The 22,681-nt window shown below is 39.3% G+C and overlaps 1 protein-coding gene across 1 annotated transcript in view; it reads right to left on the bottom strand.

The window, feature by feature from the left end:
* Positions 1–905: 905 nt before the first annotated feature.
* Positions 906–22,681, bottom strand: part of LRMDA (leucine rich melanocyte differentiation associated) — a 931,157-nt gene continuing 909,381 nt past the window's right edge. Inside the window, exon 7 of the mRNA XM_054033284.1 lies at positions 906–3,198. Coding sequence (XP_053889259.1) covers positions 3,119–3,198 — 80 coding nt within the window. The 3' untranslated portion in view covers positions 906–3,118. The remainder of the gene's footprint in view (positions 3,199–22,681) is intronic.

Below are 22,681 nucleotides of genomic sequence, written 5' to 3'. Positions count from 1 at the left end.
TGGATTGTGGGTTGTGCTGAGGAGCGCCGGTCATGGGCCAACACCCGTCTGCGCTAGGTGCTGTACAAACTCAGCACAAAAAGAAATCTCCCTGTCCTGAAGAGCTTTTCTGCACCTTCATGTACACAAGCTTCAGCAAATGCTCCCACCCCTCAGTCACAGGGACATGGCCCTCTGCAGCAGCTAAGGAGAAGGAGGGGAAACGCATGTGTGCTGTGCATGTATGCAGCTTCAAGGAGAAACTGAGGACTTGATGTAAAGGATATTTTAGGACTAGCCTAACCTGAATCAGCACCCTGAAGGTGGAGGAATCACCTTGATGTGGATGAGGCAGGCCGGGGGGGCGAGAGGGGGGGAAGAGAGAGAGATTTCTCCTTAGATCCCTTTCCTGTCAAGATATTACCATATTACCATTTTGAACTTGTGAACAACCTACAGCCCAGTTCTGTAGCTCTGACGCAGGCCCAATTTGTATCAACACCTGAGAAAGGACTCAGGAATGACTGCAGGACTGGGCCCAAAACATTTGCCACACCCTGAAACAGTATTTTAGTTCAAAACATCTGAGAATGAAATACCTTGCATGCTACAGCAAGGTGTGTAACACAGACAGCAGTAAACAGTCACACATGTATTTAAACAATATTATAGCCATAAAAAAGTAATAGTTAAGATTATTCAGATGACTATACAGAACTAGTGGATTTTATTGAGTGTTCTAATTCAGCTAACTTTAATTAAAGTTGTTACATTATTTAGTACTTAAAAAAATATCTTTGGTCACATCTCATTCCGAAAATATTATTGCCTCCAAAGCTTTGCATCGAGAACATTCCTGAGAATGATACAAAGAGTTTTGACATTACAAAAAGTAAATAAGGAAAAAAATAAAGAGAGAAAAATCATTTGGTCAGTTTGCAAGTGTTTTTTATTGTTTGAGGCAGGGTTAAAGCCTTTTATAGAGACAGGAACATATATGCAACCAGACTGAATGTGACATTAGGTTACTCTAGACACCTCTGTTTAGCACCCTGCTGCCTGTAATATGCTATGGTCAAAACATGAGTTGATGATTCAGAACAGATATTATGATACAAATGAGCTAGGATGGCAACTTGCTATTATTTTGGTAACTGAGTTAGAAATCTAAAAATTATTTATGTCACAAGAGAAGCAAACCTCCTGATTCTCCAAAACTCCTGCATCTCAGAATCCTTTTAATCAGAATTTGGTTTCCTATCCGTAATAGCCAAATCAGAGACATCAGCAAAGTTGCTACCATAGCCACAACTCACTTCCCAGCAATTTGTACAGCAGCCAACTCACAGACAGATCTGAATTTAAAACATATGGGGCCAGATCCACAGCTGATGGAAACTGTGTAGCTCCATTAAAGTCAATGAAGCTATGCCACAAGCTAAGCAGCTAAGGATCTGGGCCCTGTATATTTTAAATTTCTTTTCAAATGTAAAAGTAAATGTAACACTGGTTAGCAGTTTCATATTGACAGCCATGGTGAGTCAAGTCTTCCGTTCATCAAGAGAGGCAAATAACATGGACAGTAGCAGTGCCAGCTTCCCTTCATTCCTCTGCCAAGGTGCCTCATCATTTTCTGGAGGGACTATCTCTGGCAGAGAAAGACATCTGTCTCCAGTCCCATTCCATAGACAGCATCTGCTGAAGATTGCCAAAATATGGGCCACTTGTAAGCATTTAGTTTTGTGAGAGTCACCTATCTGCTAGGAAAGTGAACACAGACCAACAACTCATTTCATACAAGCCAATGAATAGCCAACAGATGGTAACAGCTCTCAAACAATACCATCATGGGCTGGTTTTGAAATTGCAGCCTAGAGGTGAAAGGCTCTGCATACTCTTCGTCAATCCCATGACATCAATGTATTAACTCTTGGGAACGTGAAGCACAGTAACAAAGGAAATGAGTCATTGCTCCAAACATGTTCACCCCATTTGCTAAAAAGACTTGTAAAATGCTAAGGATTTTCATTTTGTTACTGAAAAGTTGACAAGAAGCCATGTTTACATAATTTGCATGTATATTAATAGGGGATTAATAATGACCACAATAGGGAGGCGACTAAGACATATTAGCGAGATGTAAATTATGTAGATTCCAACAATAATGTTAGTGATATGAAACAAACAATCGTACCTCATTTTCCTCTAAATATCATCTAAGCTCAGTAGGGTTTTGTTGTGTTTTTTGCTTTCCCCTTTCAAAACGTTTAATTCTAAATCTAATCTCTGCACATGTTAAAAAAATCTTGTCAAATAAACCAAGCATAAATATAACTGTCACTACCATAATCAAGCATATACAGTTAAACAGTGTGCCCTGTGTCACACATTCTGCAATGTTAAAAATGCCCCCCCTTCTGAATGTTAAGATGTAAAAAATAGGATGCTTTGGTTCAGTTGTACCTGCAAAATTGCTTAGACCCTTTTTCTTAAATAAAAAAATGCAGATTCAGTGCTGTGCATTTCTAAAGTGTTTTCATATAACATTGCTGACAACATATCTCCCTCCCCTTAAAGAAAGAGCAAAGCAAACTATGAACTTTGACTTGTGATAAACACTGTCTGAAAAGGTTTGTGTGTGTTAAACTTAAGTACCTAATTCTTGGGGGGCAGAGGGGAGAATAAGGACAGATAAAGGCTTTTTAAATCTTCAGTTATAGCCACTGATTTTATGAGCATATTGATACTGCAAGCCTCTCTCACTCAACAGGCAAACTTTAGATAAAAGCATTGCTCTTGCTAAAACCAACTGAGCATGCTCACTGAAGCCCCAGGTGTGACCTTTGCTCTTCTGTGTGCAGCAATTGGACCAGGCAATCCATCATGGTGTTCATCCTGTCAGGCCTGGTGCTTGGCTGCAGCTGTCTGTCACACTGGTGGATGGGACCTGCTTAAAGGCAATCATGTCAATCTCTATGTGACTACTCAGACTAAGACAGAAAGATGATCTTGACAGGCTTGGCAAAGTCAGCAGAAGGTACTGGAGGACTTTAGTTACATGCAGAAAACGTAGATGCAATTTGTGCTTTCTGTGTGCATGTTTTGTGGATTGTGTAAAGAGGCATGGAACGGTGCTGTTTTATAGCTGGTCATCTCGAATGAATCTGTTGCCTTCCGAATGTTTCCCATAGTAAATGTAGCGACATTTTCCCAGAACACCTACAGTGAAAAGAAAACAAATAAGGAAAAAGTGAGCAATTAGCATTGTATGTAATGATATTACTGAGGTTGGGAAAAAGAAGGTTCAACTGTGTTTGGGAACTGCTCTCTCTCTTGCTTTTCTAGCTATGCTTGGAAAGCAAAGTATGTTAATTTGAAATTAATTTATTTTAACTAGTGGCATTGGGGTCAGCCCTGAAAAAACACACTTGAGTACTTTGTGAATCACCCCGTTAAGCATATATGCATGCCCTGCTGCTTTTCGTAGGGATGGCATTTTGGATAGAGTTGTATGTTTGTACCGTCTGTTATCATTCCAAAATATGGATATGGGGACGAATCTTTCTAAACCACATGGTTTTATTGATAATAAAATAATAGCAGCAAGTAACAACAGCTTGGCACTGATCTAGTGATATAAACATGAAAAACTCTGTTCAGACATCCTCACAACAGCTCTTTGATGTAAGTAATTATCGTTATCCCTACTTTGCAGAGACAGAGAAGTGAAGTGACTTGCCCAAGGTCATCCAGACCTCACTGCCCTCCTTTTCTAAATATAAATGGCTCTACGAGCCAGAACAATGGAAAAGGGTGAGCAAGGCATATTTAAAAGTTATACGTTGTCCTTCCCCTAGTGGTGGTAGCTCATATACAGGGGAGTGCTGTGGTAGTACTAGCAATGCCTCCTTTTGCACCCCAAGGCATGTGCAGTCAAATTATTATTGCCTCCTGCACAAGGAAGCCATGTGTAAGGGTCTCTCTGTCTCCTTCTATGTATCTTGGGATTTTCTAAAGTTCTCATCACTATAGTATCTAGCTCATCCACTCAAGGTCCACCAACATTCAGCCGATAGGAAACAAAATATTACATATAAGGACAAAGACTGGGAGGGATTTACTGTGATTTACTCATTTACTGTGCAGGGTTTTAAATTTGACAGATCCCACATGAACAAATGGGGTCTTATTAGCTGCACCCAGATGCAGCATGAATTAAGTATTCTTTTAATAATCTGTATGTAATGCAGCAATATAATTATAGGCATCAAATAAGCTATGAAAACCCTGGAAGCAGGGGGTGTGCTGGATTAAAGTTAATCCCTATTATTCTCTCCTTTTTTAAAGCATTGGGTGAGTAACACATCACTATGGAAAAAAATTGATAGGCCTATCACCTGTTTTGAAAAACACATTCCTCTTAAGGAAAGCACAGAAGTGGGCAATATGAGCTTTGTTTAGCCCCTTCTTCGCTTCCTTCTCTCCCTCTTTCCAAGTCTCCAATAACCTGATTGATCAGTGGAGCAACTTCCATATTCAAGGGAAGAAATTATTCGCCTTCATAAACCAGTGTCTGGTCAAAAGCAAGTTCTCATATCCTGAGGCAACGCTATCCCATGCAAAGCGTGGTTGTCATTAGTTGGTAAAAAGCTTGGTTGGACTTCTAGTGGTAGAGCTCTAAATTCAAAGGATATGAACAGTTTATTAATGACCTTCTTCAGACTCCTTTTTCACTGTCATTGATAAAAGTCCTATTTCAGGTCTGCCGTGTTTTCTTCAGGACTGGAAGCAAGACTGTTTACTGAGATCTTGGTGAGAGAGTGCTGTTTGATGAATGCTGGAGACTGCAGCGAGGTGTCAGCGCTTAGAAAATGAGGCAAGGACATGAGGTATTAATACTGTCAATGATCTCTTGACAGGAAAACAGATACTACATTCACCGTCAGATTTAAATAGACATCAAGTGCATTAATGACAAAAGGGCAGACTTCAAACAAAGGGGGCTAGATGGTGCTGCGCTGAGCGAGTGCAATAACCTGATCTGAAAAGACACTGTCAGAACTACAGACAGACCTAGAATTGTGTGCAGTGACAGAAAACAGAGATGCCGACAGAGATACCGGTGCCATATTATGCCAAGTATATTCTAACAGTGTCTCCAGCCCTAACTAAATCTGACATCATTTCCTATCACTTATAGTATTCTCCACTGCTCCTGCAGAATATTTCTCCCAAGACATCATTACAAACTCCACTGTAGTTTTAGAGTTACTGGCAGGCCTGTTCTGTCATGGAGGTTGGGTCTAGAGGCCTAAGGATAACCTCAGTCAATCTAAATTTGGAGTTTGCTGTAGAAGTGCTCTCATTTTCACTGATATCTCAGCTACTTGAGGTGATCTGAACGCTAAAGTGTGAGGAGCTGTCACCTTGAATAAAATCCTTAAAGCAAAGACGCTCAGTTCCTGGGATGTTCAGCAAAGATGTCGGACTGTCTGGCAGCAGGAAATGAAATCCAGCTGCTGCTGCTCGCCTGGGGATAAAGGTGCTTGGGCTAGTGACAGTTAAAGTCAGCTGAAATTTTTGAACTCCTGCAGCCTACAATTGTTTAAATTAAGGAAGTGTTGTCTCCACAGAGATTCTCTACCAAGGCGCACAGCTGTGATTCGATTGCCAGGCGGATTATACACACTGCTCAGAGAGCCTTGATAAAAGCACAGTTGAAAATGTTGCCATGAGTCTTTATTTATCATGAAGGTTATTTGTAAAACAATAGGCTTGCTCATAAATTAAATGGTGACTTTTTCCCCCCTCCTCCTCTCCCTCCCCTCCCTTTGCTTGAAGAAAACTGTGAAAATTACAGAGGGTTTATATGCTGCAGTAAGAGCTTTCGATGCTAAAATATGCAATACATGGATTTAGGAAATCTACTGCATCTGACTCAGTAGGAGACAGTTTCCCCCGCACATCTGCAACGTGTTCATTTGTTTGCAGCTTCACAAACTCATGTGTGTGTATGCGCGTGCACGTGTGTGTGGGGGATGACAACACATTTAATGACGTGTGGTGTTTTCAATTAAAATATCTGGCATTGGTCATAATAAGCTAAGTATACTCCCAATGCATCAGCCTAATGCACAGCATTCTGAATGAGCTTTCTGCTCAGGGCTCTTGAAAAATGACAACATGAGGTCTCTTGAGGGATCATCTCCCCACAAATGAGGTTCCAGTTTTTTCTTAAGTAGCTGCTTCCACCATCTCCATAAGCTGTTAAAGCTATAATTATGAAAAAATTACATAGGGAAGAATCATGTTTAAAAATACCTTTTATCTTTTAAATTCCCCCTCCTTCAGAATCGATGTTCTAATTATGACGGGTAAGTAATAACCCTGCAATCACCTGTGTGTGTTGTATCATCAGTCTTTCTTCACCAACACATTGTAGTGTCAGCAACAAGCTTTGCCGTAGCTGGGGGAAAACCCAATTATCCCCATAAATAAATAAATACATACATGAATACTAAAGCAAGTGAAAAAAATGTTAAAGTCATGTTCTCTCCTTTTAAATTGGGCATGTGTTTCAGAGAGTTATTATGCAATCGATTCCTCAATGTTCTTTTCTCGAGTGAAATATGTTTTCACTTCTTGGTATTTTTCTCGGGGACCAGACAGTACAAGGAATTCACAATAGGCTATGGGGCAATGCACTTCTAGGTCACCAGTTCAAATCAGCTCAAGTTAGTTGTGACCTAATGCTAAGACTATCTGGTGGCATCCTGGTGCCATTGCATGAGTTGCTGGCTTAATTTTCCTAATGCTTTTAATAATTCTGATACATGTAAAAGATGCTACCATGTATCAGCATATAGTAAAGTATTTGCATTTAAGAATATTAGTGAAAGAGATAATCTTATTTACATTAGGTGCCAAGGACTGTATTCCATAAGTAAACCAAAACCATACTTTATACAACACTATACTATATCTGTGTTCAGGTGGAACCTAAGCAGAAGTCCTGACTACTTTTGGTCTGATCACATGGCAATTAGTACCCAACTTGATGTCCTAACCAAATTCCAGTTTAGCTAATTTTATTTTGACTACAGTATCTAAATCCCACCCCATCAGTCTGTGTTGGATCAGATATTCATCTTCACACTTCTTGCCTCACACTACTGGGTACTGCTGCTGTGGGCTATTAAACAGCCGTCACCTTCCACCAAGAAGATGGTTACATTTTGAATGGTGGTCATAGTATAAATGTATAAACTGCTTTCTGGATGAAACATCAACACCATTATAACTTTCTTCAAAGGCTCTGGGGGATTTTCTCCCATCAATGAATGGGAACTGCCAAGTTCCCTAAAATACTAATTGCAACTTTCCTTATAGGAGAGTACAACCCTATTTACAACCAACATTGACAGGAGAACAAACATCTGTCTACAACCAACTCAAGTCTATAGCGCTAGTCATTTAGACAAAACACTTGCATTAATCCCATTAATTTTAAACATACTTAAGACCATCCCCAGTTAGCAAAGAACATAAGCAAGTACTTATGGGTAAAATTTTCAAAAGTGCCTATAACTGAGAAGCCTAAGTCCCATTTTCTTCAAGGTATTTGTGCACCTAAAATGCAGACAGATGCATAGAGGGATTTTCTAAAGTGACTAGGAATTACCTGAGAAAGTCCCACTAGTCACCTACTTTTGTCTTAGGTGCCTAAATACCTTTAAGAATCTGGTGCTTAAGAGTCAAAGTCTGACTTTCAATGGAACATAGTGATTTAGGAGCCTAAGTTCTTTTGAAAATGTTCCCCTACATGATTTGCTAAATGGGGCCTTACATTCTATAAAGGGTTCCTATTTGTTTTAGTTAAAAATAAGTGGGTCACACTATTTATTCCTACATTATTTATTCTTAAATAATTGAGAACAAATATTAAAACAACTGAATGCTGCAAAAAAGTGTGGAAAGCCTCAAATGAGCAGTTGCAAACTATCTACTTAGAGGAGCCACAATACACTGCTCCGGACCTAATAAGTGCCGATGGGCTGTTCAATTAGTTTAAAAACATATAAACCCCAAAGAATCAGCCCGAAGTTCAGCCCTTTCCCTGGAGCATAGATCAGTCACCCTCCATGGGACATGACACAGGATATGACAGCTAAATATCAAGACAGCTAGATAAGGGCATAGAAGGCAGACTTGGACCCAAGCATAGAGACTGCTGTTCTACTGGGACTAGTGGTTGCATCACTGGGGAGGATGTCCAACCTAGACTGTTTGGAAGGAAGAAGGGTTGTTTTGGAGTTATGGGTTTTTTGTTTTTGTTTTTTTGAGAAAGGAAGTTGGGGGTGGGGGGGAGGGAAATGAGGAGGCAATCTACAAGGAAGAAAGATCTATATAGCTGGGGAATGTCAATAGATTCAGATACACAGTCAAGCTTTTGTTCTTATTCTGGACTGAGTCTTCTGAGTTTCATCCATCAGCTTTAATTCATACATATTTATTTATTTACATTTGGATTTGCAACAGTTTTTCTCCCTCCAAGAGCAAGTCCCATCACAAAATAAAAAACATCACATTCAACTACTTTATTATTTCCTGGAATAACAGCATCCAAAATAGTGATGCCCACTACTATGCAGGGCAAACAGACAAAATATACAGCTTGTCCTTGGACCTCCAAACACCCAAACATCTGAAAGTCTATTCACATTGGTGGAGGGAATAGGGGGGTGGGAATGATCTCATAGCTCTAATTAAAAGTCCCTAAACTATTTTACAGTATCTGCCACGACTACCCAATCCTCACTATACTGTGCTATGAGTGATGGGTATTAGATTATCGTGCACTACTTACACGAGCAGAGACATTCATAGAAAAGCAACTCTTGACTGTCTCAAAGTATCAGTACCAAGGATATCCAAAGTTATCTGGTGTCTGACTAACTGACTGTCTTTCTCAGAGGTAGCAGACAGTTTTTTCTTTGTTTCTTTCCACACGATGTCTCATTTGAGAAAATAAGAGCAACTTATTGCTCCTTTCCTACATTATTTTCTTCTTAAACTGCTAGAAGATCTACAGTGGAAAAATGTAACATCTAACTGAAGATAAAATGCTACTGCTAGTACTGAAATCTATTTTGATTTACATTTTTAAAGTACAAGCCAGGTAAAGGTGCTGTAGATGCTATGGGAATCTAAGAGTCACTTTAACATGGCAAGTGGTTTGAGCGGTTAGAAGAGGAAACTAGGGAGTCAGAAATCAGATTCCTAGGTTCTAATTTTGGATCCGCCAATAACTTGCTGAGTGGTCTTGGGGAAGTCACTCTGACTGCTCCGTGCCTCAGTTTCTCCATCTGTAAATGGGGAACATGCAATGTTACATGTAAGAGAAATGTAAAACCATGAACAACTGTTACCCGGGGAAATGGGAGAGTTGGGCCAGCCTTTGCCCTCAACATGCAACACTTCCAACCTCATTGCATACAGGACTCCGGCTCAGATGATAACTACAGGAAAGTGATTGTAAAGCAGTCTGAATGTGCCACAAGTAAACTTGCTCACTGGTGGCTGCAGCTCCCCAACTGCCAGACTAGAGGCTGAATTCAAGTCACTGGGTCCTAATTTTCAGGTTATACATCAGAGCAGCAGAAGCAGGAGCCAGCAGAGAATGAGGTAAATGCTGAGCTGGCCAGCCCTTCCCCCCCTGGATCTGCTACAAATGATTTCACTCTGGGCCAATATCAGTGGGGAGAAGCATCTGCAGCCATTCCCAAATGACCTTCCAGAAACTGCTCTGGGGCACTAGGCCTCAGTTGTAACCACTACATATGGCCTGAAGCTTCTGTGGCAGGCTATGAAAGGCCCAACTCCTGAAAAACCCAGGCCAAGGTCTATTTAAAATATATCTCAGACACTAAGCTTCCTGATGTCACAATGGACTTGGACTTTTTTGGACTATGAACTTCCCCTTCTTCGCTGTATCAATCTCCTCTCTTCTTCCCTTTTTATTCCTAACAATTTCATCACCCTCCTCTCCTCCCCCACAAATAAATCCCATTGAATGAACAAGTCATGGGCCACTCACCCTAGCCACTATCTTGAATTCCCTTCCCCATCCTTGGGCTGCTTTTGTCCTCTTAGATTGTAAGCACTGCACAGTGGAGCCTCAATGTTGACTGAGGACCACTGTATGCTACCAAAATATACATGATAAATAATAAGAATCAGGCTTAGATTTCAGCAGCTTCTAATGAGTGAAAGGTTTCCAGCTATGCCATTCTCTGCTCTGCCTTTTCCAGCTGATGACATTGCATGTGACTCCAAATACCTCTGAGCAGATACTATATGAGCATTGGCTTACAAAGACTAGCAATACCTTGGCACCAAAAGTAGTTATGAACTAAGATGACATCAGGAAATGCTATCAGAAGTGCCCAAGGAACAGATACACAAATATTAACTCTTCTTACATTATAAACTAACAGCCTTTTAATTATCAGAGGAGTACCCATGTTAGTCAGGATCGGTAAAAAGCGACAAAGAGTCCTGTTAGTCTATAAGGTGCCACAGGACTCTTTGTAGCCTTTTAATTGATTTTTTAAGAGAACAGAGCTGCTAAATGTAAGCAGAAATAATCGGCTGTTCTTCCAAAAGTAGTGCACATAAAGGCAGCTTCGTAAGGCTGTGGGTAGTGCTCAGCTGCCCCAGCCCAGAGCGAGCTCCATCTTCACCAAAGAAGCAATCAGATACTATGACGATGGGTACAGTATAGAAAGACAAATCTCCCCATAACAGAGGGGAATGTGACCAATTGCACCACTCTTCAAGACAGTGAAGATCTTTTAGGTGGTGTGCTGCTGACCTGCACTCTCTGCTGCACCCTTTGCCGTGTCTAGAAGTTCTAGCATAACCCACCCTTTTAGTCATGGGACTGCAATGGCTACAAATGTGCTTAGCCCCTATGCAAGGGTGCCAAGAAAGTGATGATTCATTCCCCCGAATACACATGCCCTTCAGGTTGATCAGATTATTTCCAGGTACCAAGTCAAACCCATATTTAGTCCACAGCAATAAAATTGGCATTATGCGCCTAACTTTATCAAACAGAGAAGAATCAGAACAAGCAAGTGAAGCCATGAAATTATGGCAACTATTCTTCACAGACAAGTACTGTGTCATGTCAAGTCTCACTGGCCTGGTTGTAGGAAGAAAAGAAAAAAAGAGGAAGGAAAGCAGTCAACAGGGAGAGGATGTTGGAAAAATTTGCAATGAAGGTGATAGGACTACAAAGACGTGAAGTTTGCATCCCAGGCCAGGGCAGACTGCATAAATGTTCAGTGTAAACTAGCAGTCGAGCTGATGTGTGATAAAGTGCAGCCTGCTGTAAATACACTTCAGGGCTCCCAGTGCAGCTGGGGATGAAACTTGTAATTTAAAATAAAAAAAAAGGAAAGGAAAGGGCAAAAAAAAATGCACTGCAAGCTTTTTCTCACATAATCTGTTACTGGAAAATTGAGAAGCTTGTCCAAGTCCGTGGGAATAAGCTGATGAGCTGATACTTAATAATAAACCATATTGTGTCATGGTGCAGAGTCATCTAGATCCATTCAGGCCACAAACTATATTACTTTATACAGCCCTGGCTGACATACATTTAAAGCCCTCTACACATTAAGGAGCCATTAGGCTGACAGATTAAAAGTTATCTTGAAGCTAATGTTTCCATTATGTGTGTCCTGGCAGTGGAACAATCAACACACTGTTCCTCAGATGTCATACTTTGTTTAAAACAGAAAAGAAAAGGAGGGTAGCTCTCCCTCCTTGAATGACATTGACATGATCAGCTTTGATCTGGGCATGTGCTGTCTACAGATCATCTACTGCTGGCTAAAACAAAAGCATTAAGGGCAAATCACTTTAAATCATTAACCAGTTCTGTACTGTCCAGGATAGTTCAGTAATATTATAAGGGCCCACATTTCTGCATTGGGACTTCTTAGCAATCCTTCCACACTTCTGATGATGATTGCAATATGCTGGCTTTTTTTCCTATTAAAAACAAAGCAAGCAAACAAAAAGCCCCCCCCCCCCCCCCTTTCCACCACACAGATGTGTGTCTTCACCATTGTTGCAGTTTCAAATGACTCTGTGGATGGGATGAGCCTAGAGGTCAGTATGAAATTTTTTTGTTGAATATTTTGGATTTTTAAAAAAGGGTGGAGTAAATTATAAAAAATAATCAAGAACATACTTGTATTTTTATTTACTGGCGTTATTGAGCACCAGAAACACTGGCTATACAGATATCAACTTTTCCAGAGGTTAACTTACATATGAACTGAGGCTCAAATTTATATAGATGGGATACCTTCAAAGGGAAACAACTATGGATTTACAATATCTATTTGTACTTTACATGTCTCATTTTCTCATATGTATTATAAATAGAGTGAATAAAAGATGGGACTGTTTCCAAAGAGCATTCAAGGATCAGATGCAAATCGGGTAAAATTTGTTAAATGCCCTTCACTCTCCATTTCTAGATTGAAGTCACAAAAACTAAAGTTATTTATTAATAGCCAAGTGCTCCAAGCTGGACTACTTCTGCTTTTTTTAGCTACTAACACAACAGCTGCTCTCCTTCCTCTGTCTCCCCCTCCCACACAAAAACATGCACACAACTAAAAACCAAACAAACCTCATGCTGATTTCTCTTTAGTCAATTTAAAGTTGAGGTCATCACCACTAGAGGGCAGCATCCATTTGTCTATTAAACTGGCTAAAACAGCAAACTAAATATTCCCCTATGACAATTAAACAATACTGTTGGTTAGTTTTGCAGACAATTTTATGTTCTATAATGATCAAAGCTTATATTTATACAATCTGTGCTTTCAAACTTTTACCTGGAAGCCTGATTTCTGGTGGACTAACTTCAGTGATCATCAATTTGGGTATATGGGTGGCTACAAAAAGAGGTCACTAGGGTATTTAGTGGTTTGAACTAAAGGCTCAATATGTTTCATAGAGGGAATAAATATACATATATGAATTAAATTGATTGTTCTGAATTATGTTTCTTTTATTTTAACTAATGCAACAACACGATCACTGCATTGATGCAAGTGATACTTCTAATGTATTCAGAATGGTGGGCAAGGAGGTTTTAAAATCTGATCCTTACTGCGTATTTAAAAGTTCAGCTTCTCTGTCATCTCCTCCCATATTATTTTAGAAGACTCTCAGTTGATTTGACTAACATATGCAAAAGTGACATTTCTGTAGGTTGCTCTCCACTTTGGGTTACACTCTACTAATAATATACCTCCATTAATCAGCCACAGAATGAAACCATAAAGAATGCTAGAGCCATTAAGGAAACAGAGGATGAATATAATTATATTGTACTTCACAAAGTTTAGGAATGTGCAGATTGAATTAGCAGTAAAGAGGAAAAAAGGAAAGTAAGCTCTTTCAGTAACGGTGATAGGATTAAATAAATGTACCATGATTTATGTGGTAGAAAGTCAACTTTTGGAATAATTGTTCGGAAAGTCTGCAAGCATTCCAGCAAAATTACAAATTCTTATATGAGCAGCAGGGATCTTCTGGAGAGTTTAGAAGTGAATTTGGCTCATCTCATGAGTAAAATTTGCTTTTTGGATCTCAGATGTATTCTGTTGGAGGAGTTCACATTTTTTTTTAAAAAAAAGCCATCCACAATTCAGTCTGGCTCAACTGGTTTGAAATTTCTCAAGAGAGTCATTTGAAATAAAGACCAAGTTTCTTTCCCGGCTTTAAAAATAAAAAAGCAAGTCTCTCAAAATTAAAGAGCACAGTTAAACAGTGCTGCTGTCATATTATGATACTGTGACAATCAATTAGGGGAATGTTCTTTGTATACTGTTACTCATTCCCTTCCATAAGCCGTTCATCAGAAACAAAGGAGACTTTTAACTTATTGCTAATGATAGCATTAATAGGATTCTTCTTAATATAAAGTAACCTTCCTTAAGGGACTGGTGCTACTAAATGCTGGGTTCCCTTAACTCCCAGTGGGAACTGCAAGTGATTTACACCCTCCAGCATGCATCCAGATCTCACAGAATCGGGCGTTAAAGGTGCTCCCCGCTCTTCCAACCCAGTTGACATATGGTTCAGCTGAAATCAGAAATACATCCGAGCCATAAAGTTCAGCTCTGGAGCGGAACTTCCTGAAAGTTCCGCAGGCATTCAGTTCACTGGTTTGAGTTGGGGCCTGTCTCTAGCTGAAACAAACCCTGCATTATATAGAATACCCACAATGATTTGCTACTGCAAAGAGTTCATAGCCTAATTCTCAAACACTGACTGACTCCAGTAGAGAGTGCCAAAACATTGTCACTGTTTTCTATCTTAAACTCTCTCCTGCTCCCTCAGCCTCCTTTTAAAAACATCCTAATGAGGGAGAGGCTGAAGATTAAATCACAATGGACAGCAGAATGTAGTTTACAAGAGCACTCTTAGCCTCTATGGAAGCTTGTGCTGAAGACTAAAGATCGGAAGCGAAAGAAACAACTCAAGAGAGGCACAGTAAAACCCCTCCAGTAGTGTCAGACTCATTAAAATTTAGTCAAAGCACCAAAGACTTTCTAACAAATATTACGCTTAGTAAACATATTCCACTGGAGCACAGATATTGGTGAGAGCTTTTGGAGTGTGTCAGTTAATCAGTATTCACCCGCTTTGACAGCTTGAAATATTACTCACTTATTTGGCTGGTTCAAATTTGTCAGACTTGACTATGTCATAAGTTAACATGTTCCCATATTAAAAAGGAGCCAACTGGCAAATGTGCACATTGGATATAATAAAACACATCTGGCCAAACAATCAAACAAAGCTGATCACAGTATCACTCGCAAACACAAATTAACAGCGACTGTCTAGGACATTACCAAGTCAAACAGGAAGCAATAACCTGCTACCCGCTACTTCACCAAATATCCATTAAATGGTTAATTGAAAGTCAGAGCCTCCAAAGCACTCTGTTTCCAAGGTACTCTCCTGGATGGTTAAAGGTGTATAAATGTTTTACATGTCCTGGGTCATTTGCTTATAAAGAGGAAGTGCTGAAGGGGGAAGCTGTGCCTCAACCCACTGAATGTCACTAGAAGACCATCAGGGCAGTGAAGATTACATATCACAGCCCTTTGTCTAAAAATGGGTGTCACTGTGCCTAAGTACAAGTGGAAAGTACAAAAGAGGTAGAGGGTAGCCAAGGATTAGTTAAAACCCCAGATCCTGCCATATCAGTTCACAGTTGTACATAGCAGCAAGGACAAAATTGGTCAGATGCATCCTCATTGCTCAGTTAAACATCCAAGAGTGTAGTACACAATTCTGCTGCTATTAAATCACAGTAACCTTGGAACAGTCTCTCTCTTGCAGGTGCAAGCACTAGCAGCGGTATCATCGAGGCACATTGACCTCCAAAGCACCCTCCCTGCTCCCCATCAGGAGCAATGCACAGCTGCTGTAACTGACACCACAAGGATCTCCACAGAGATCCTTGGGTGCAGAAAGTTTAAGAAATTAAATTTGTGCACTGAACCTCTGGACTCGTCCTTTCGGAGAAGCTACCAGGAAATAGTTGAATACTATTCAAAGTATTTCAGTCTCCAGGACAAAAATGGTTAAACTAGCTTGACAACCGTTGTGGCATTTCTGCTGAGAATATGTTCTGGCCTTTCTGATGAAACACCAAATGTGACTTTTTGTTTGTTGTGGCTGCATGGAAGCCAAATATTGTAGGGGGGAGATGAAGGAGGTAGGGGAAGCAGATAGTTAAAAGGGTAAAGTGTGTATTGTAATCCCCAAATTGCACCTGGACTGAATGTTTTCAGACCATTTTCTTGACTAAACCAAGACAGTTTTGTATTTTTCTTTCTTCTAGGAGAGGGTTAAGAATAATCTGAAGCCTGGAAAATGGTTGCTGTTGATACTAGTGAGGCCTTCTCTTTAACTAGATCCTCCAGGAAAAAACAAATTAATCAACAGCCAGCTGAAGTGGGTTTAATGATTGCATTCTGCATACAATCAGCTTTTCCCTTTTCAAGGGCCATCAATATGTCAAGGGAAGACATATCTGAAGGATATAGCTCTTAACATCAAGGTTATCTATTCTCCACATGGCTCCCACTCCTTACTGGGCTGATACTTTACACTGCCTGTGTCTAACATTTTCATCAACTCTGCAATCAATCAAGGTAATAATGTTGTGCAAAAAATCAATTAACAACGCAATTAAACTTTCCTTATTATCTCAAAGGGCTGAAATAATACCTAAAGGGAAGATAGACTCACTGAATGCAGACATCCATAACCCAATGTGAAAGTGAATTATGAGGTTAGACAGATGCAGGCATGTACTGGCGCTGTTATTTTCAAAGGGATATAGCTCATCCAGGCAGTGTATCAGTCACCACCAATCCCATATCCTAAATTCCAAATTACTTTAAGAAATATATGGTGTGCAATATCCATTTCATATTCTCTTTTAAAGATAAACCCCCCGAAATCTGAACAGGAGTATTATTTAAAGACAAAATGATTTTTCAGTGAGAACATAAAATATAAAAGCTATAATAACATTTACATCTGTATACCACCCATGTCTGTAAATGCAGGTCATCAATTATACATAATCTGGAACATATAAGGAATAGAAGAAGTGGCACAACATTTAAAACCCAAAGGCTTAAATTTGCAAACACCTACATCCGAGGCACCACCAAGGACAGTGAAGGAATAGCCAGTTTACACATATGTGGTAGCATCAGTAACAACTTAAGTACTACTCATTTAAAATAAGACAGAGTGCCTGTATTATTTAGCAATTACGCTCAATTCTCACTGAAACTCCATTCCCGGGAGCTGAGAATTTTAAAGTGCATCAAAAGAAGACAATTAACCCCTTGCTGTTGGGAGGATTTGGGATTTATCACTAAGCAGTTAAGAATCAGGGGAGACTCAAACACACCAACACAATGGAGTTACTGTAATATAGTTAGAAACCCAGGTCTTGTACCAGAGATGTATGGATGAGCATTTGAGAGAGAAAGAAGAAAAGAAGACGGAGGGGAAAGAATATATTATCTATCGTATGAAAGACCTCCCAACTTCCAGGGGGACACAAAAATATTATACAAAGAAAACGACCACAACAGAACTAACTGGAATTTTCTGACACCTATCATTTTCCAGCACACAACCTGAGCTTTTACACACACACACACACACACACACACACACACACACACACACACACACACCAGCCTCTGTTTTGATTTCACACAGGCAAAAAGAAAATGAAAATAGAAAAAAATATTTAAGGAAGGGGATATCTAGATCAGAATGACAAGCTAAGCTCACATCCTGCAAGAAGCTCAGCACCAAACTCTGAGAAACAAAAGCTTTCTCTTCAACACTGCACTTTGGCTTCCTTTATTGAGGATCTCTCTGCGTCTGATAGCAGAGGTGTTCCACAAAGCACTTCTCCCAGCAGGGTTTGCTTAAGCACATAACAGCTGCATTTCAGAAATGGTCTATTTTTACAATTAGCTCATGTAGTGAAAGTCGCTTGTTTGGACCAAGAACATCTTTTTCGTTAGTAATTCTCCCTGTTTTTGTCCTGTGCTACCCCCCTATAGTGTGGAGTCAGTCACGAGTGAGTTACAGATGCAGGATTAAGTGAATTCAAAACTGCAATTTCCACAATTTTCGAAACATTACACACTTTTCCTGCATGGGTTTTGAGCATTAATGTGATGCCAGGATTAGTGAATTCAGCCATTACTATCTTAACCTTAAGGAACATAATTAATATGTTTCCATTTTCAATGACTTCTTTGTGTGTCTATCAACTGGAACCATTCCTGCTGTGTATTTGATTCCAATGACGATGGGGTGTGCTGGATTTTAAATGAGGTGCTAGCTCTTCTGCTCCTTATATGCTCTAGTTTATGTGTTATTCATGACTTGCATTTGGAGACATGGATGATACACAGATGGAAATGTTATTAAAGCTTTTGTATTTTAGTTGCTTTGTGAATGGCGTCTTTGTTTTTAGGTAATTCTTTTAACCATCACAAATAACTAGCAATACATGACAATGTCTTTAGACTTTTTTTTTTTCTGTTAAGCTTTTTGATTAAGAGATTTTTCGTTCTCTAATGCTCTCTCTTCCTGAAACTAAAATGCAGGATAAGTTGGCAGACAGGAAAGCTACATCTGCAGGGTAATGTACAAGAAACCCTTCTCTTTGTCATATGCTCATTATACAGATTCAGAACCAAAAGTTACTTGATTTTTTATCAGCTGTCAGGGATGTAGGTCCCAGTTCCCGAAGCCTGTGACTGACAATTTTCAACCCGCTTTCACTTCTTACTATCCTATTCATACTTCTCAGAAATTCAACATTAACACGGCAGAGGGAAAGTTACTTTGCCAGTTTGCTATCTCTATTTTAAGTTGTAGTCAAACAATTTTAGATTAACAAGTCAACATTTCCACTTAATTCTTTTCATTATTTAGATAGCTAAATAATATTATAGCCATATTTGACTTACCATGTAGACATATATTCAAGGCTCTGGTAATATGGTGCTATAAAAAACTTAAGACGGGGATATAGATGCATATATGCACACTACACATCAACCGTGCAAAACATTACTCAGCCATTGCCTGGGGTAATTTTTTTTGATGGATTGATAAAACATTTTTTTCTATCATTATTGGTCATTAAGCGAAAGGGTAAGTAGGTAGATGTGTGTGTCTGGGCTGGTAAATCTTCATGACAATTGTGTAAGACTATTTGTACATAAGTGCATATATACACACATACACACACATAACTTCAAACTGATAGAAATGCCAAGCCAAACAATTTATGTTTAATCACTAATAATTTTGTAATGTGAAAACATTTTTTTCACACTCATTTGGTTACTCTTCCTCAGTGAAGTTTTGCCACATGTCAAATGTGAAGCTTTTGAGTTTCCCCTCCTGCCCCAAAGGCTTAGATTTCTTTCTAACAAAGACAAGGTGCTTTTTCTTTTACCCATTGAGATAACTCAAATCCTACTAAGCCTATACTATATACATCATAATTCTCTCTATATAATTTAATTATATATGGAAAAGGAATATTGATATAAAAATTCAGACTTATTTTTGTTTAAAAAAACTAACTTGAAATCCTTCTTGCCAAATGGCAAGAAGACCAGACCAACAAAAGAATAGTTATATCTTTTGAAATGAGTTGCATACTGTATGCTGATAGCCTGAACTCTCCAGCATTACATTTACCCCATGACATAATATTTTGTTGTTAATGGATATTGAAAATGCAGTGTTCTATCTGATATATATGGAGATCCAAACCCACATTACCCTCTCCCCACATCCAGTTTTCTACCAGAAGCCACCTGTTTCTGAGGTAACTTCAATACAGATTTGCTTTGTCAGTTGTTTCACTCCACATTCTACTATTGTGCACCAGCAGAAGGATGCTTTTTGGGCATATGAAGCAATGACAGAAGAGTTACAGAAAATATAAACCATAATTCAACTTAGTTCAGTTGGACACCACAGCTCCATTTTGACATCTTCAGTATGACATCCTCATTCTGAAGCTGATAAGCTACTCACATACATTTCAGCCCGTATCACCATGGAGGCTATGAAGTCAACTCAAAACCATGAATTAGGATGGTTCTGTTATATAAAAGTAAAGCCAAGCTATGTTAATAGCATACTGACCCACATCCTGGCATATGACACTGCTGTTTTGTGCTGCATTGCTGGTAAATTATACCCAGAGAGTCAGCCATGGGAGGATCACCCCAGCAAACAGTGGCCCATTCCCTACCATTAGTTGTTGGATGTGTAACTAGGGGAGAGGGTAAAGTGGGCACCTCCCTATATCATACTTATCCAAGTTGGCCCCTTGAGGCTGCTCTTAATTTATGCTGTGCGAATAGACTGGCCCACAACCAACCCATGAACAGAGGAACTTGAAGACTATCTTAGTACAGACCTCTTCTGTGATCCTTGGCCATAGTAGACAATCTGACCATCATCCTAAAGTAATTACTCCTTTTACTTTCCACCCGTAAAATATACGTGAGTAAGGGCTTGCATGATCAGGCCCCAGTAATTTTTAAAAATGGTTTGTCATGTGGATTTTATAAATATGAGGTATGGAAATATGACCCTGCAACATGACTTTGCCAGAGATGGCTTTATTCACAGGCTCTCTAGATGACCACCTAATGGCACCCTATCTAAAGTGGACATATGGGGCCTCACATCTATGGTGATATTGGGAGATACATTGCTTATTATAAAATAGTTGTCATAAACAAAATGTAAATATTAAGGGATATCCTTTGTGGGAGTGGAGTAAGATCCTTGCTCCAATCAAATCCTTTAACCCTTTGTACAAGCTATGGCTCCATCCCATCTGAAGAATCAGTTATAGACAATGAGGAAGATTCTGGGAAGTATTATGTGGTTAGAAGAGTGGAAGCAAACTCTTCTGTCACATACAAGTAGACCTGCATTTAGCAGCTCATTGCATAATCTCATGCTGCTATCACATAGCTTCCCTTGGGGAAAAAATTTAAGATGCATGAACATGTTTAACAGAATGGAATATTTTGTAGAGATGGAGAAGCCACAAAAGAGCAATTATTCAACCAATCTCCAAAGAAACTAACAACCCCCCATGGACCCACAAATACATGGTCAGCACTATCTAGAAGTTCCACATGTTGACTATAGAGCATCAGGGATAAGTTTGGGTAAGAAAAATGACCCCCTAATGGGCCACTCTCGAACACTAGATCACAGAAGAGATGCTAAAAACATTTTCAGTTTTCTCTAATTATTTTTAACATTAGGTGGTAGGGGGTTGCACAGTGATTTTGCAAGACCTACTTATGTATCATGGGGGACAAAAACATTTTTCCTTAAATAAATAAATAAGTAAAGGTATATTTGCAACCAGTACGGGTTTTTCACACAGCCTGGTATCTTTATAGGGCTAGTGGATCTGGCAGCCTTGAAATTTCCCTCCTTCCCACTCTTTATACCAATGATGGGCGAGTCCTAGACTTACACGACTCTAAAATTCATTTACTTCAACTGTAATTAATATCTAAACATTTGCAAAGCTTATGTAATGGTATTACTCTGCTCAAAAGGAAAGATATAGGAAATGCTGGTTCTAAAAGTTATTGTCCTGTTTCTCTTTGTCTTAGAAAGAAAAAGGGGGGAAAACCCCTCACCAATCATATATTTTCCAAAACTGTAACTCAGGAAAAGAATTTTCAAATAAAATGCTTCCAGGAAAAGAATATTTGGCAGCGTTTGCTGCTTATTTTCCCTAATAACCATTAAAAGTCTCCCTTAGTAAACCTTTTAACTGCAACATTAGAAATGGAAGAGTTTACATTTTATTTAATGAATAGTTGCAGAGCATTAAAGCAGCATCTCGTTGGTGAAACAGCTCCTTATCCTCACTTTGTCTCAATTGGTTTTTTTACATTTCATTTTCAATGACATGTCAGCCGTCTCTCACCAACCTCAAAGGAAAGTTGAATGCGGGGCTTACAAAGTTAAGCTGACATTTGCTCTCTTCCAATAAAAAATATTTAGTCCATTAAACATAAATACCTGTCATTATGATACATGGACTGGGTACAAGCCTCCCGTTTCCCTCTGATGTTTATTACATCCAAACAACTGCAGTGCCTGCATGTTTTCAACTTTAGTGTATTGATTAAACTTTTAAATGGCTGCCATATAACCCAGGGACATCAGGAAGATTAATTTGCGTCAATGTTCATCTGTAATTCATTAGCCATTTATTCTTTACAACCACATGGGCTATCAAGAAAATGCAGGCCATTTTTCACTCTGCACAGGCTTGGGAACAGATCCTGAAATTTGTGCTGCATACAAATAAGCTCCCCAGGCCTGGCCACTTAAACTGCTCGGCTTTTCAAAAGTTAAAGTTGGGAATAAGAGGAGGAAAAAAAGGAACATAAAAAAGCAGAAATGGACAAAATATACGTCCTCAGGGTATTTGAGATTTAACTGAGTTTGTCCACTGTCTTTTCATCCATGGATTATGGTTTCTTATTTCAGGCAGATTAAAATAACTGAAACTTGTTTCTGAGCATAGGCCATAAATAAAATGAGTGTCCTCCCGCCCCAACATCTCCTTAGATGCAGTTAACTCAGAGAAAGCTAGAGAGAGTGACGGTGAAGTATAAAAAGCTCATGCCTCAAGGAGGTTGAAACTGAAAATCCAAAGAAAGGCTATGGTTTTAACCGACTCTCATATTTATTGTGGATTCCAGTCCTGCCTTTATTTGGGAAAATGCCCAGCTAAATATCGGTACGTTTCCTTAGGGTAGAGGTAAGCCATCTGGCTCCCTGATTTGCCCTACTGACCCTTTGGCACAGTATGAAGTGCATATTAAACAAGGAAAAGGAAAGAGTGCTGCTATAAAACAAACAAGAAATGCACATGAATTTTACATTTACGGAAAGATCGATGAAATACATCCTGGTTTTCTTCCCCCTTTCTAAATACCTATAAATAAATGGCATCGCTGTACTAGCAAAGCCCATAATTCTA

This window comes from Malaclemys terrapin, chromosome 7, assembly GCF_027887155.1.
Source record: "Malaclemys terrapin pileata isolate rMalTer1 chromosome 7, rMalTer1.hap1, whole genome shotgun sequence".
NCBI classification, from domain to species: domain Eukaryota; kingdom Metazoa; phylum Chordata; order Testudines; family Emydidae; genus Malaclemys; species Malaclemys terrapin.
Note: the sequence above shows the minus strand (reverse complement) of the source record. Positions and strands in the feature narration are given on the sequence as shown.